The 15,293-nt window shown below is 46.3% G+C and overlaps 1 protein-coding gene and 4 non-coding genes across 5 annotated transcripts in view; 2 read left to right on the top strand and 3 right to left on the bottom strand.

Annotated features, from left to right (window-relative positions):
• Positions 1 to 486: 486 nt before the first annotated feature.
• On the bottom strand, positions 487 to 576 carry TRNAY-GUA (transfer RNA tyrosine (anticodon GUA)). The gene is given in 2 exon segments: positions 487 to 522; positions 540 to 576. It is a non-coding gene; the product is annotated as a tRNA-Tyr (tRNA).
• A 177-nt stretch (positions 577 to 753) lies between these two features.
• TRNAR-ACG (transfer RNA arginine (anticodon ACG)) lies at positions 754 to 826 on the top strand. Its single transcript has one exon. It is a non-coding gene; the product is annotated as a tRNA-Arg (tRNA).
• A 1,147-nt stretch (positions 827 to 1,973) lies between these two features.
• On the bottom strand, positions 1,974 to 2,046 carry TRNAR-ACG (transfer RNA arginine (anticodon ACG)). Its single transcript has one exon. It is a non-coding gene; the product is annotated as a tRNA-Arg (tRNA).
• A 257-nt stretch (positions 2,047 to 2,303) lies between these two features.
• Positions 2,304 to 2,393, top strand: TRNAY-GUA (transfer RNA tyrosine (anticodon GUA)). Its single transcript is given in 2 exon segments — positions 2,304 to 2,340; positions 2,358 to 2,393. It is a non-coding gene; the product is annotated as a tRNA-Tyr (tRNA).
• Positions 2,394 to 5,098: 2,705 nt separating this feature from the next.
• Positions 5,099 to 15,293, bottom strand: part of DNAJC5B (DnaJ heat shock protein family (Hsp40) member C5 beta) — a 46,322-nt gene continuing 36,127 nt past the window's right edge. The window contains exons 4-5 of the mRNA XM_049822792.1: positions 13,136 to 13,310; positions 5,099 to 7,574 (exon numbers count right to left, since the gene is read on the bottom strand). Of these exons, the coding sequence (XP_049678749.1) occupies positions 7,480 to 7,574; positions 13,136 to 13,310 (270 nt within the window). The 3' untranslated portion in view covers positions 5,099 to 7,479. The remainder of the gene's footprint in view (positions 7,575 to 13,135; positions 13,311 to 15,293) is intronic.

Genomic DNA, 15,293 nt, shown 5'->3' with positions numbered 1-15,293 from the left:
AAAAATCAATCCTGTGGCCCTGGACGGCATCTGTGCCCTGTTCCGCACCGGGGAGTGGCACAGGGATGTGCTTTTGGACTGTGGATTCAGATTTGACTGCTGGTGCATGCAAACATGTATGGACAACGGACAGCTAAGGAAATGGACGCCTTTCCTATATTTCTGCTCACCAGGGTGCCTCCATTCCCTGCTGCGCAGGCTTTTCACACCTGGATTTCTCCTGAGACTGTTCCCAGGAGGGATGCACTGCACCACGCTGGAAGAGAAAGGAGAAAAGGTTGGTGGGGTGTGTGTGCGCGTCCATATGCACACACAAAAACTTACTAATTAATAGACAGGTAGCTAGGGATGTAATGCATAAAGCATGTAACTACAGAGCAGAAGCTTGCAGGTCCGACTCCTGCTGAGCTGCACAAATCTGTTTCCCTGCTGATAATCTTTGCCTGTACTCAAATCCCCCCAGGATGGGAAAAAAGTACACGCTTCTCCTTCGAGCCGGAATCGAACCAGCGACCTAAGGATTTCCGTGGGCTGCGCCTCTACAGTCCTCCGCTCTACCAGCTGAGCTATCGAAGGGAGCTGCCCGCCGCCGCCCAGCGGCCGCCCAAGGTGCCGCCCCAATCCGCGCAGAGTTTTGAGCATGCGCCATGGGAGGGCAGCAGCTGGGGGGCTGAGCAGCGCATGCGCGCAGCGGGCGTGCCGCCGGAGAGGGGTTTGCTGAGCGGGCGGCGGCCGGCCCCCTTGCCGCGTGCGGGGCCAGTGGCGCAATGGATAACGCGTCTGACTACGGATCAGAAGATTGTAGGTTCGACTCCTGCCTGGCTCGAGTACTTTTTGGTCCCTCCGGTCGCCTCGCCACGCCGCGTTTTCGCTCGCCTGCGGAGGGGAAAACCAAACCGGCCTGGCCTCTCTCCCTCCCCAGCGGGCGGCCTAGGGGGGGACCAAGACCCCATCGCACTTACACGGAAGCTTTCCACGCACAGAGCCCTTAGGCTGGCCCTTTTGCAAAAAAAGCGATTTTTGTTTTCCTTTTAAACAGACATCTCCCACGTTATGTATTCACCAGATAGTGTGCCAGATGCAACACCCAGTTACTACATTGCATGAGCATGAGCAACAAGCAGAAAAACGAGGGTCTTGACGACTCTGCGTGACATGGTGGGGTCTCCTTCCCTTGTGCCACCTCTCGCCTGTCTGCACACCCTTGTATCGTGACTGTCACCAGCACCGCTCACAGACACAGCAAAATTAAGGATGCCGATTCCAAACGTTAGCAGCGCTAATGAGCTACCCTCGGTTATTTATTCATAACAACATGAACCACCTCTTAGAGTAAACTTGCAGGGAATCCACAGGTTGCAGCTACTCCGAAGCAGTGGAGTATTCTCAAATCTAATCACTGGGGATCCCTCGCCTCTCCTGGTTGCAAGCTGTTCTTTACACGCTGCGTAGCTTTTAGATATGTCAGAAATGGTTTTTTTGCAAAATCATACACTTTTCATTCAACTGCACAAAGAGGATGCTCTCACGCTTCTCAAGACTAACGGATAATCACTATGTAAATAATAGTTTTCGTCACAGCAGCGTTGCTTGCTGCCTTCCAAGACCTCACGGTTATTTTCTGCAATGTCATTCGTAAGAGTAAACGTACTGTTTCAGGCCAATAATGAGCACACTGCTCCTCTCCTAGGGCCTAAGGGATTTTTCCCAGTGTAATTTATCGGTGCATTAATTTGATTAATTTGCTGGCACGGTTAATGCGTCTGACGAGATGCATATTTAGATCGTTTGAAAAGTTTAGGCCTAGACGGTGTTTCACAGTTTCTACCGTTGTCTGTTTTGCTTTGGGAGACAAAATAAGCCAACGACGTGCCGGGTGTACAAACGGTGCTAAACGACGAGCACAGATGACAACCCATACCCTCCGCGTGTGTGCGCGCAACAACGAACTGGAGAAGAACGAAAAACCAAAGCGAGCCAGGCAGGAGTCGAACCTACAATCTTCTGATCCGTAGTCAGACGCGTTATCCATTGCGCCACTGGCCCCGCACGCTAATTTTATTCCCTCGCTCTCCTCTCTACCCCCAAGGCCCAGCGCCCCGCCCCGCCCCGCCCCGCCCCGCCCCGCCCCGCCCCGCCCCGCCGGCAGGAGGCGCTCCCGGCACAGCCTGCCCCGCCGCGCGGCCGTCTCCGGCCAGGGCTAACGCCCTCCCGCGAGCTGTCCGCCCCGCGCATGCGCCGCCCGGCGCCTAGGCGGGCCGTGCTGGGTTCTTGGGGGCTGGCGGAGCGCCGGCAGGCAGGTCCCTTCGATAGCTCAGCTGGTAGAGCGGAGGACTGTAGAGGCAGAGCCCGCGGGAATCCTTAGGTCGCTGGTTCGATTCCGGCTCGAAGGAGACGGGAAACTTTTTTCTTGTTTGCTACATGCAAAAGTGCTTTTAAATAGCTTCTCCTTAACCAGTTGCGGATATGGTTGGTTTTCTCTAAGAGATCCAGCTCCACTGCAAGCCGACCCTCTCCGCTGCGTCTCGCTGACTTTCAGGAGGAGCTATTGCTGCGGGAGCTGAGGACGCGGCGCCTGCTGCATGACTGCCAACACCTCGTTAATTTTTAAAGGCAAACAAGGTGTATGTTGTTCTTACTCCAGCTTACCACAAACCCTCACAAAGCAAGTTAGTGCAGGAGGATACCTGTTGAGATCCCTTAGTCTTACTGCGGTTAATTAGGGTGTTGAAACTCGGAGGGTCTTTTTTCCAAACCTCCTCTCCTCTCCCCCAAGTGTCTAGACGCTGTTTTTCCAGAATGAGGAAGTATCTATACATCTACGTACCGCCACAATGGGAATACATTTTCAAATCCAGCCAGGTGATACTTAGCACGTGTTAACTCTCTTCACTAGTGGGAAATTGCGTGTCTTTATCAGCGTCTTTCTATTGTCTCGTAGGTGTTGGCTCCCACGCAGTTGTCTGATATTGTTGCCTTCCCAACCCTGGGACGGGTGACACCGGCAAGAAGGACCGAGTCCTCTTGTACAAAACTCTGTACCCGTTCGTCTTTCTCAAAGCGAAAGCAGGTGCTGGATGTGATGATTTAGCTGACTTCACTTCATGGAGGGAAGGGAGGGGATTACTGTCACCTGTGGTCTTTCTCCCTGCTTTGTAACAGCACAATGAACATTCTCTTTTCTACAGAAAATGATAGCACAGAAAAAGAAATCAGTAGTTTTAACTGTGCTCAGTTTTTCACGCTGCATCATTTTTCTTTAATGATTTTATTCTAAAAAGAGGCAGAAATGTAATTCTTTTTGACTGAAATCATACCCACACCTTGAGTATTCATTCTGAGGGAAGGTAAGTAATGAAATTAAATGACATACAATTATGTTTGATGTTTTTTGGATTAAGCGGAGAGGTTTATCGCACAAACTTGTTGTGGGGCGAAAAGTGCACAAACTACCTAAATAACTGGTTATGTTGTTGGTAGGCCTAAATCGCCTACGATGTGTCTTCTGTTTGCTGTTTTGAGTGAATCTGGGTATGAGTTAATATCTAAACATGCAAAAGGACAGCTCTTTGAGAATACATCCAGCCAAAACAGTTGCCCCTTGTCCGTTTTTAAAATGCCTGGGCTTCTGTGGTCACAGAGACTGGATACCATCCTAGTGAGAAATATTCCTGTCTCGTAGCAGGCCCAGATTATCTGGCACTCTGTGCTGGCTCTTGGACAGATGCAAAACCCCTGAGTGAGATGCTGGCCCCAGGGAAGCGCACAAGCTGTCTGCCATTGTCCTCAGCAGCATCCTGGTTTCACTCTCTGCGCTCGCCCTTCGCTGGGGGAAATTGTTCCGTATAGGAACTGATGCCAGAAAAACTACTTTTATATCACTTCATCACACTGCTGGTTTGTTGTTGTTGTTGTTCTTGTTGTTTTTTAATGTAGGCAGGCATTCTGCATTACATAAGGATTTGCAATGTGCAGCTATAGCGCTGGCTGCTTTGCATAGGTAGGCACATCTGCTGCAATCCAAGATCTAGTTCCTCCCTGGGGAAACCCTGAGCTGCTGCTTGCCACTTGTCAGGGTGCAAAGCCATAATTCTGGACAGCTGTCTCAACAGCTTCTCTAGCTGTTATGGGAGTGAAGTTGTTGACAGTGTGGAAAAGTAAAGGGGGTGCTACAATTCATACATACAACCTTTATTAATCAGAGTGGTTGACAGCAAAGGTAGATTTGAACATATAGTACTTTACATATAAACAAATGCAGCAAAACAGAACAAAAATTTGAGACTCTGTACATTTTGAGAAGATTAATGGGTGCGCAATTGAACTTTACACAAAACCAGATCATGTAATCTTAGCTATGTTCACATTAGGAACTTTTCTGAGAAGCAAACAAATGAGTAAAATCATGTTGAAGAGCTAAGTCCTGAAATCCTTATTTATCCTTTCTCCACATGTCCTCAGAATAGCTGATCCAGACAGCAGCGAGAGAGGTAAATGCCCTGGTACTCTGAAAACTAAGTTTCCTCTTTGGAATTAAACCATGGGTTCAGACACTCCGATTTTCAAGCCTCAGGTCCTGGAGAACCCACTCAGAGGCTTGGTCACTGGCTTGTTCTGAGGTTTTTGGCTAACTGAGATAATATGTTGTGGCTCTTCTGTACAGATCCCCATGTCTGTATAAGGCCTTTGCAAGCATGCAGCAGCTTGTCCATCTTTGCATCACACTGTGAGATCGAGTCACAAATCTTCCCCAAGAAAAATCTCTCATCTAGAAAGAGCGAATAAGAACCACATGACTTGTGGTACATCTCAAGCCCATGGAGATCATTTCCTTCATTTCAGTAAACTTTGGCTCTGGACCAAAGTGGGGTCCTGAGGGACATCAAAGGTGTTGCATGTGAAAAAATTCCTCAACCGCTTTTGCTAATCTGGGATTTACCTTCATCTGCCTGGCTTTGGGCCTGCTCTGTAGCTGTTGTTGAAATCAAGGGTGCAATTCTCAGTGACTTCCATTGGAGCAGGAGGAGGGATTTCACACGGGAAAGGATTCCAGGTATAAAGTGTAGCTTTACTTTCTCCCAATGCCTTTTCCAGCTCTCTGCTGGACATAGTCACTACATAGCATTTGCACACTTTCACAGTGAATTTTTCTCCCGGACAGTGAAGCTTAGAAAATCGCTTCACCTGCAGATTTATTACGTACTATGTGCTCTCCCTACTCCTTTGTTTGGTGATAACATCTTACACCAGAGCAAACACCGTGCAAAGGGGAATAGTGAAGAAAGCCAAAAGATGCACGTGTGTGCGCTGGGGTGAGTGGGTGCTGGTGTCCCCCAGCATGTGCCCAGCGGGCTGCGCTCTGCCCGTCTCGCAGCAGTAGCACCCCAATGCACATGCCGTCTGATCCAGCCACCCGTCGGGAAGGTGTGTGGCGCTTGGCTAGTGCTGGGAACGTGTCTTCTGGGGTCACGTCTCCTCAGCAGCAGGATGGTGCCACCAACCCCCTCTCCCTGGGACCACCGGGATGGATGGGCACATCCCCCTGGCACCGCTGGGCAGGCAGGACAGCGGTCTGGATTTACGTACATACGAGTGGCCTCCAAAATTATTTGTGGCGTGCAACTGAAGACAAAGAGGAGCCCATGGGTAGGAGGGAAGTGAGTGCCTGTGCACAACCCAGGCATGCCAGGACTTCCCCTCTTCTCTGAAGCAGAAAAATAGGCTGTTTCTGAGGGCAGTGTGAACGTTAGCTGGCCCCAGTGCCTGTGCCTGGACAAGAGATATATAACCTGAACTGGAATTAATGGCTTTTAAAATGTCCATGTGCTATGGGAACTTTAAAGAAATGTTGAAAGTAGTATTTCTTGACTTTGGAGTTATAGCTGGTGCTATGAAACACACTCTTTTCCCATATATTTAGTTGCCACTGAATGACATTTGATGTGAAAGGCGAGAATAGAAGGAAGATAATGATGTTTCACAACCGCAGGCTCCAGTTTTAAGGAAGGGAATAACACTTTTGACTAGCTATATATTCACTGGTCTATATAATTTAGTGGTACATTACGTCCCCCTTTGGACTGCAGCACTGTGATTAGAGGAGCAAAAATAGCAAATGCAGAGAACTGACAATGACTGATGTAACATGATCAATAAGGAGAAATTCAGCTATCTAAGGCTTAAACTACTGTGTCAAACCAGTGAAGTGCTAAGTTTAAGCTCTAAGAGGTATTTCTTCGGCTCTTACAAATTAGGGGCCTAACTTCTTCATGCCTGCTTTAGCTATTTAGCTACATGTATCTGATTTGTGCAGTGGTACACCTGAACATGTGCCTCATCCCTACCTCTTTATTTAAAATCACACCACGTGCTTTTAAAGCCCCTGGGCCTGGGGCAGAAGGGAGGACCGGGCGAGCCGGGCTGTGAGGAGGACAGCCGCTCCTCTGCTGCTTGCCTGCCCTGCCAAGTCCTTGCTGCTCCCACAGCCCCGGTGCCAGCACTGGCGCGATGGCTCCCAGCCCAGTGCCGGCGGGGCAGCGGGGCCGGCAGCCAGAGGCACGGTGGAATAAGCAAGCCGGCAGAAAGCTGTTGGCTGGGGACCAATTTTCACCACATTGCAGCTGCAGCCGGAGAAGCCGGGGCCACCCGGCATGGGTGGCAGGCCTGTCCTGGCAGGATCGGAGGAGCTTTGCCACAGGGCTGTCCCTGGCTATGGGGAGAGGAGAGCCCAGGGCCAGCCTCCCGCTCCACGGGGCGTTTGCCCACTCTCCCCTGGGTCTGCAACTTGTGCGGGGGAAGACACAGAGTCTACCTGTGCTTCTGGTGCTGGATGAGGGTCCTGGATTTGGAGTGACCCGTGTTGTCAGCACCAGCAGAATGATCCCCGAGCTCTTTGTCCTGGCTCAGGTTTACAAGTGCTGGGCTGGGCCCCAGCAAGCCGCCATTTGCTTTCCGAAGAGCCTTTCCTCTCTGGGACGACAGCTCTGTCTGCCTTGCCACCAACTTTCCCTCTGAGGTCTGCTAAAGAGCATTTCCAGGGCTCCCTCACAGGAACATGTCACATCCAGCAAAACTGCTGCATGCGAGGAGCGTTCCTGGTGCAGGGAGAGACGGAGCCGGTATGCCCGGAAAGGGACTCGGGACTGTGTCTGGGAGGTGAAACCACAGCTGAGGGTGGGGAGAAGAGCAACCATACCAAAGGGAGTATTATTAGAGGGAAAGACCACGCCAAGCATGGCAGTGTGAAGCCGTGAGAGACCAGCGTGCTGGTCTGTAGAGCTCTGTACTGGCTATAGGTATCTCCTTGCAGAGTGCAGGTATCAACCTTTTGGAAGTGGCCTAGAGGGAGATTCTGCCTTGATAGGAAATTACTCTTGATTAGCTTAAAGACAACTACAAATACAGGCTGCAGAGCTTATCACGTGTTTTTTCTCTCTGTGACACTCAGTGGGAAGCACCAACAGGTTGTGTTTGCCTGCTCTAGGAGTCTGTGCGATAGCTCCGGTGGCTGTCCCCTATTAGCTGCGTCTTCTCGGTTGCATTAGTCGGCTGAAGCACGATAGGAGTTTCTCCATCTAAATTGGGGAGGAGGAAAAAAATACTTTAAGAATCCTTCACTTGCTACCAAAGTCAGATTTCTTGTTAGCATGACAACATTTCATCTGCTGTTCTGGCTAACGGCTTCACCTTGGCTTCACAGACAGCTGCGTGCGTACTGAGGAGTCAGCAATGCCCACACCAAGTCTAAAATGCTCTTACTCCTTGTCCATGTGTAATGGCAGATTTCTGGGTGAGTATTGCTGTTGTTATTAAACTGGACATTAGCTGTACCTGGTGCTTTGCAGAGATTGCAGGATAAGGGTTCATGCCTGTTCCACTTGCAAGTGCTTATTCCTGCAAATGTCTGAATATAATGAGTGCTATCGTGAGTCAGCAAGCACTAACCCTGACAGCATTTGTGAGGATGGGCCAGAAATTAGTCTTGAAGAAGGCAAAGTTAACAGTGAAGAAAGAAGAGAGTTAGAAGGCAAAAAATGCATGAGCAGTATTATACTTCAGAGGGATGAAATCACATATATCCCGAAAGCCAGCTATTTAAATAAATATGTTAAATTGCATTTTGAAGTCTTATGTAATACATATGTACAATAGGATTTTGAGAATTATTGTTTTAATGAGTTTGGAACTGCCAAAACCTTATATTATCACTGTATAAATCCTTACTGCTTTGTACTTTCTCATTCCATGCAGTTATGTGTTTGGTTTCCCAACATATCTGTAAAAAATGTGTTTGTTGTAGAGTGGAGGAAAGTGAAGTCCTTACAGAGTTCCCTGATGGCTGTTGTGTTCCCTCTGATAATGAACAAGGTTTGGCTGCCCTTCTCCTGGGCCTCATTCCAACCCACCGTTTTTTTTGGGGGGGAGGAGGAGACTCAAGACTCAGAGACTGACTTTTAAAGGTTCAACCATCTCAGTGAAGTGTTTTCATATGAAAAATTTTGGACTATCTAAATCTCAATACTAGCACAGCCTTCACAGTAATTGAATACAAATGATGACTTTTTTTGCCAAATGACCAAATGTTCAGAAAAAAACTCATCTGACATTTCCTCCTGCTTACATGACAGTTGATGGGATGAATCATGGGCAAAAGATGTAATGTACAGGAGTAACTTAACCCAGAGCAGGAATCTAATTACATGCCATACGGCTTCCCCTCAGTGGCGGTAGAACAACTTTGACTCTGTCAAGGTGAAAGGCAAGAATGATTAAATGCCAAGCAGCTTCTCTGTATGGGCAATTCTGTATTTAGACACAAGGTCAAAGACAGACATGTTTCATAACTTCTAAAAGCATATGAGTAATTAATGCTTAGAGCTCAGCTCGGGCTCAGATTTGGCAGTTCCAGTCCATTTTAAGTTGCTGTGCATTTTCTAGATTTCTGAGCAGCACTCCCTCCCACCCTCTACTGCCTCCAAGTTGTTCATTTTCTGTAAGATCGTTGATGGAGGGCAGAGACTAGCAGTTCATTTTGCTGTGATACCCAGATGTGCAACAAGAGAATGGGACCCACTGCAAATCTGTCGCACTGCTTCCAGCTGATCTGCAGACAGTTCTGAGCTGACACCTTCAGCAAGCATTTTGCTGCCCACACCCTTCTAAGATTTATGATGTTTTTTATCAGAACAGGGACCCATGGTATAATAAACTGTGCAAATATAGCCTGCTAATGGAGAGCTGCAGAATGGAGGTGCAGCGGAATTCACAGTTTAAACTGCTTTCTATAGATAGCTCTTGCTCACTGTTCGCCTACATTGGTATCATATGGAGTGTGGAGGAGACAATGAAGTGCTAAAAACTTATTGCTTCTGAGTTGGGAAAGTATTTTGTTATTCAGGTTCTTTTTTTTTTTTTCTCTCCCAGATTTCATTTTCTGTAAAATGAAAGTTGGTCTAGAAATGTCTTGCTTTGTTCTTACAATGATAACAAAACAGGAGAGGAGAACAAGCCTGCCAAACTGCTTGAGTGCATCATTACAGCCTGAAGCACCAAGGCAATCCAAATTCCAACAGCACCTTCTCTGGGACCATGAAAGTCAACAAAAGGTTTGCCATTGACTTCAGTGGAAGTAAAATCTGGCAGCCTGCCCCGTGTGTGCGAGTGAAAGCGATAAACCATTGCATGCGTCCGTGCTGCAGACAAGTGAGTGATACTTCCCTCTGTATTTTCACAGGTCACCCATAACATCATGGCATACCACAGATTACCCTACTTTACACTTTTTTAATGTCATGTTTGAACTGAAATGCTAAAAAATGTCATGTTTAAAATGTAACAATCCAAATATAAGATTTATTTTTTTGATCTTTCATTGTACATTAGGCCATAGTCCTTCTCTGGTACAAATCGATAGTCATGAGAAGAAATCACTGTAACCTAAGTACAGGCCAGGTCTTGCAAATCCTTAAGTTCTGTTAGTTCTGATTGTCATGCTACCCACAGAATTACATGCTGGAAAACGAATCTCTCACGGGAGATACACAACTAGCTAAGCACTAGAACTGGTCAAATATATTTGAATAAAACTTTCTTCTAGGGGAATATGCCATTTCAACAGAATTGAAGCCTTTGACATGATTGTGTCGATCTCAGTGACAGCCCACTTTGCTTTTATATTTTAGGGAATGGATCACTGAATTTTGGGCCTCGCATCTCTTTTCTTCACTAATAATTGTTTTATGGTATCTTAATTTGAGGAATGAAATCAACTGTATAATACTTTAATTTTGTTAAGGAGAAATGTGAGGGACTCTGAAAATTATTATTGTTGTGCCAGTTCGAAAGATGAGGTCTAAATCTCAACTCCACGACACACATATTGCCTCTTTTGCGCAGCAGGGCCAGCTCCAGGCAGCTCCCACTGACCACAGCAACAACTGCTGGAGACTCGGTCTCAGAGGTTTTTAGCATCAGGAATGGTGATGTTTTATTGATGTTGCATTGCTCAGAAAAGCAATGGCTGACTACAAAATATTTGGATAAATTAAAGTAAAGCCTTAGCTTGAGAATCTACATTTTAACCTTAGCAAAAAAGTTCTGGCTAGCAATAATATAGATACTGGAGACAGCACGAAACAAATAAATTAATTCCCAGCTAGAATGCTCAGTCTGTGGGCAGAGGGCATGCAAAGAATTTGGATCCTAATAGGATTTCCTCTTCCAAAATTAAATCTGCTGCAGGAGTGATTACAGTTTGTTGCTGAATTACCTACAGGAGCAGTTCTGTTATTTACATAAAGGAAGGCATGGGTATCCATTTCTATGGCCCAACGTTTGAAAATGTCTGGTGGAAAAGACCAAGCTTTGCCATTCTAAGTCAGCTGCATCTTTTTGGCCACATCCCTAAAATATTGGGTGAGGCATGGGGGGAAGGAAGTGCAGTTTGAGCTGTTTATCGTTCACTTTTCTAAACGCAGTGTCTATTTTCCTTTCAGCTGCTGAAAAGATGATCACGTTATCCTCTGTCATGAAGTTTTAACTTTTATTCCCAATATGTTGCTGCTTTATTTTCATCTAGTTTTAAAATATAGAGAATTCTACTCTACCGAGGCAATCTCATTTTGATTGGTAGGAAAATGTAGCAAGACTGAAAAGAAGGGTAGGAAAGGTAGAAATACCTAGTTTTGTCCAGGCCCTACCTATATACTTAATATTGTCTTCAAAATACTTAAAACACATGATTCCACATTGTGTTAATTTTTCAGGCTGATACTTTGCTAAACACTTTAATTTTTTTTTTAAAAATTCATTTCTCAGTGAGACTTGGTGGGAGTAAAGAGATGGGAAGGTGGCCTAAAATTACTGAATACCAATAAATACCACCTGTGCTGGAAGGAGGGAGAAATATTTTTTCTGCCACTGGGAAATTTTGTGCTGGATTTTGAGAGAGAGCAAAATACCTGCCAAATTACAAAAAAAGACAGAATTAAAAATTCTTATCCTTCAAAGTTCCATCTTCATATTTCAAGCTTGACTTTGGTGTCATAGGCCCATAAATATCAAGACCCATTTTAGGTTTGTACTTTTCAGGCATCTCATGTCATAAAGTGTATTACGTTTATTTCAAATAATGCATTGTGGTTGTAAAGTTTTCACTAATAGTTTTTGTTGCCTTTGCAGAGACTGATCAAGTATGATCAATTTTTAAGCTGACTGTATTTACCTTGATATGCCTTTAGGCAAACCCAATTTAAAAACACCACCACACATTGACATATCAGTTATATAAATAGCATTTGTTTCAACTACTACAAGTGTTTTGTTACATATTTATGGAAGGGTAAATTTGTGTGAAAAGTTGGGGGGGGGGAAATTCTTCTTGCTAAGAGAACATGACATTTGCAATCTGGCAGTGCTAATTTAAGCATAATAAATGTAAGAATATAACAGCGTAAGACCTTCCATAACAATGGAAAAGAAAAAGAGTGAGCTGACTGCTTAGGTCTTTCCTCATAAAAAAAGTATAATCCTAATCATAGTTTATATAAATTTGCAACTGAAGAGTGGCCTAGGTCTTACCCTGATACTTTGGCCTCTTATGGAGCAAGGGTCATTGCCTCTCCCAGCCTGTCCTGCAAGTGTCCAAATCTAACCAGTTTGAGGTATCTCTGCTCCCCCTGAAGAGGAAGGCAAAACTCTGCCCCGCTTCGGCAGATCAGGACAGGGCTCTTTGTTCAAAATATGTAACCCACGCTAGTGCCAAATTAGGAAATCACCACCTTCATCCTTTGGTATAGCCGAAACCTGCATGTGCAGCCGGGGGGATGCACCAAAGCTGAGAAAAGAGGGTGACCTGCTGCAAACGGGGTCCCGCTGCCCCCGGCCCGTGTTCCTGGCTGGGCACTCTTGGTCCCTTCTTTGAGCCGGCATTAGCACTCGGCCTGCCCCACTGTGAAGCACAGCAGGGAGTTAAATGGGCAGGGAACCACACACATTTTTGAGAGGATTAGTTTTCACCTGGATGGTATCCAAGATCTGGCTCCTGGTAGGGCAGCACAATTGGTACTGTCAGTGCAGAAGAGAGCAAGCAGCTCCGGGGCTGGATGGGACAGGGGCAGGACTGCAAGCTCTCTTAGGTTACTGCGCAACCTTACTGTTGGAAACTTTGCATCTTTTCTTGAAGCCTTTTCTTGAATGGGTACAGTTGGCCCATCGCAGTCAGTGATAAATTTTACATGATTCAAAACTGAATGGCAGCTTCTTCAGGCAGATCAGATGTGGCAAGCACCAGTCCAGGCAGAGCCTAATGCATAAGTACAGGATCTAGGCTATGAAGCAAGTGGGCATGGGGGCTAGAGGGTGAATGTCGTCTCTCAAGATGAGCCCTGAGACTTCTAATGTTCCAATATCTTATAAGAGATACAGGACATATTTAATTGTTAGTGCCATAAGTTTAGTTTTTCATTAACACACGACTTGGAAAGTTCATCAGGGCATAGTGTTAGCTAGAGCGAATTGGCACGTCTCCACTGGTGTCTGGAACCAGCCTCAGCATTGTGAGCAGAACATCTGGCCTACAGGCTTTCAAGATTATTTTGAACAGCTTTGCCACACAGTAAGCCCCTATAATACACACCTCTTTCCATGTCATTCTTAATTTGCTCTTCCAAATCTTCTGGAGACACACAAAACTCCTGTTCTTCCCCTTCAGGTCCTTTGGGCTTACACTTTCCACAGCAGCAGTTGAAGCAGCAGCAGAGGCAGCAGCAGAGGTAGCAGCCCGTCAGCAGGCCACAGACTGCACACAGACCCTGGGTTAAACACAGCAGGAGGAAAACCCTGTGAGCAGTGACCTTCTTCAAACTCGTGGCGGCCTGTTACAGCTGAAGGCAGATCATCAAAGGAACTTGGGTTCCCAGCTGCTTGGCACTTAGAGGGGTCCAGCTGCTGGCCAAGTGCCTAAACAAGGGCCAGATCTTCCAAAGTCCTCCTCACCATGAGCTCCTACTTGCTACTCAGGACCACGTCCACAAAGACAACACTAACCAACAGGCCCCTGCATGCTCAACTTTTCAAAGTCTATCTTCAGCTGATGGCCCTCAGAAAAAAACTTCCAGGCTGTATGCAAAACCCCACCCACCTTAAAATGACTCATTTCCATCTTAAAAATGACTCATTTGCCCAAGATCGTTTTTTGCAAACACTTATTTACTGGCAGGTTCTTGTCAATAACAAAACTGAGAGAAAAAGAAGCAAAGACCCAGATGCATCCCACATAACTTCAGGCACTGACCTAAGGCCTCCAAATTAGGACTGTAGCCCCTGTGGGCTCCCCACACAGTCAATGGGAAGTTAAAAGCCCTTCCAGAGGGTGATTCAGGCCTGGGAGGATTTGAATTGCCCATGGGGGTGTCTCTCTCTCCCCATTAGCCTGCGTGGGAGCACACAGGTGACAATTCCTAAATTAGACTCCTCGGGCTGTGATTTCTTGATGGGGGGACTCAGGTGGCAAGAAGTTTCCCACTTGCATCGCCCTCTGCTCACTCCTGCCCCTGTGGCACAAAGCGCAGAGGCTTCAGCAGAGCCAGCACCGTTGCCTGGGGCTCAGATCTCAGTCAGATTCAGCAGCCAGATTCAGCAGCCAGAAAACTTTAATTGACAGAGCTTTTCTTCCTCCAGACCAGGTCACTGCCTGGGTTCAGTGCACAGCTCCACAGCTGCTTGCGTTGGGGGCTGCGTGCTGCATTACAGCAATGGGAATGGGGCGGACGGGGTGGTGCTGGCAGCTCGGCTCCTGACCCGGGCCAGATCCAGGCCTGCACTAAGATTTTTGTGGCAAAGGAGAAACCTCCACATCTCTTCATGGACATATAGGTGTAAGAGCAAAGGAAAGCCAGTGACATTCCTGAAAAGCGAATCAAAGCTGATATGTGGAACACGTATGTAAAGCCAGCACAGCTTTGTGGCCACCAGATATATATGGGTTGCAGGTACACCCAGGCTTATGTTCATAAGAAAACATGCTGCTGAGGGAGAAAGCAAGCACAAACGTCAGGATATTGTCAAACTTTGACAATAAAGCTACGTAAATAACACTCAGTAACGTATGCATGTCTCAGTCAATGTTAGTGGGGCCCAAGTGGAGCATCTTTGAAGGTAATAAGACTATTCATATGCCTAATATTAATATAGGCATGTTTCAAGAGTGAGCAAGGCAGTTTTAAATTAAAAGAAGGACTCTGACTTTTTGTTTTAAAATGTTTTCCTTCCAACGGAGACCCAAAACTGTTCTAAAGGCTGTAGCCCCTAAAATAAGTTATCTGACTCTTTATCATTTATGCCATAATGGGGAATAAATCACCACAACGGATAGAATGAAAAAAGTCAGAATAAAAGTGTATAGAGGAAAAAATACTTCATTCATGATACCGTCAAAGTTTCAAGATCTCTTGTGCTGATATCATAGTTGGTAAATCAAGAATCAGTTTATTGATGCGATCAATAAACTGTCTTCATGGTAGAGGGGGAATTGCTTTTTGCTAAAACAGTTAGACGGACAACCTCTATGCCTGCCAGTGGAGAAGCAGTTAAAAGTTCCCATTACCCATGTCAGTATGTTCCCAGTTTAATATGCCTGCTAAGAAGTCTGGCACTCCCCAAAAAAGTAATTTTCACTTTGCATTTCTCCTTTCATTTGAGTTTTCTTACTTCTAATGATACACCTCCTCACAATCGTCGGATTTTCTGAGTATGAGTGTGCTAGGGAAGAGGATTTGCCAGGAATGTTTGTAGTT

This window comes from Accipiter gentilis, chromosome 2 (assembly GCF_929443795.1).
Source record: "Accipiter gentilis chromosome 2, bAccGen1.1, whole genome shotgun sequence".
In the NCBI taxonomy this organism is placed as follows: Eukaryota; Metazoa; Chordata; class Aves; order Accipitriformes; family Accipitridae; genus Astur; species Astur gentilis.
Note: the sequence above shows the minus strand (reverse complement) of the source record. Positions and strands in the feature narration are given on the sequence as shown.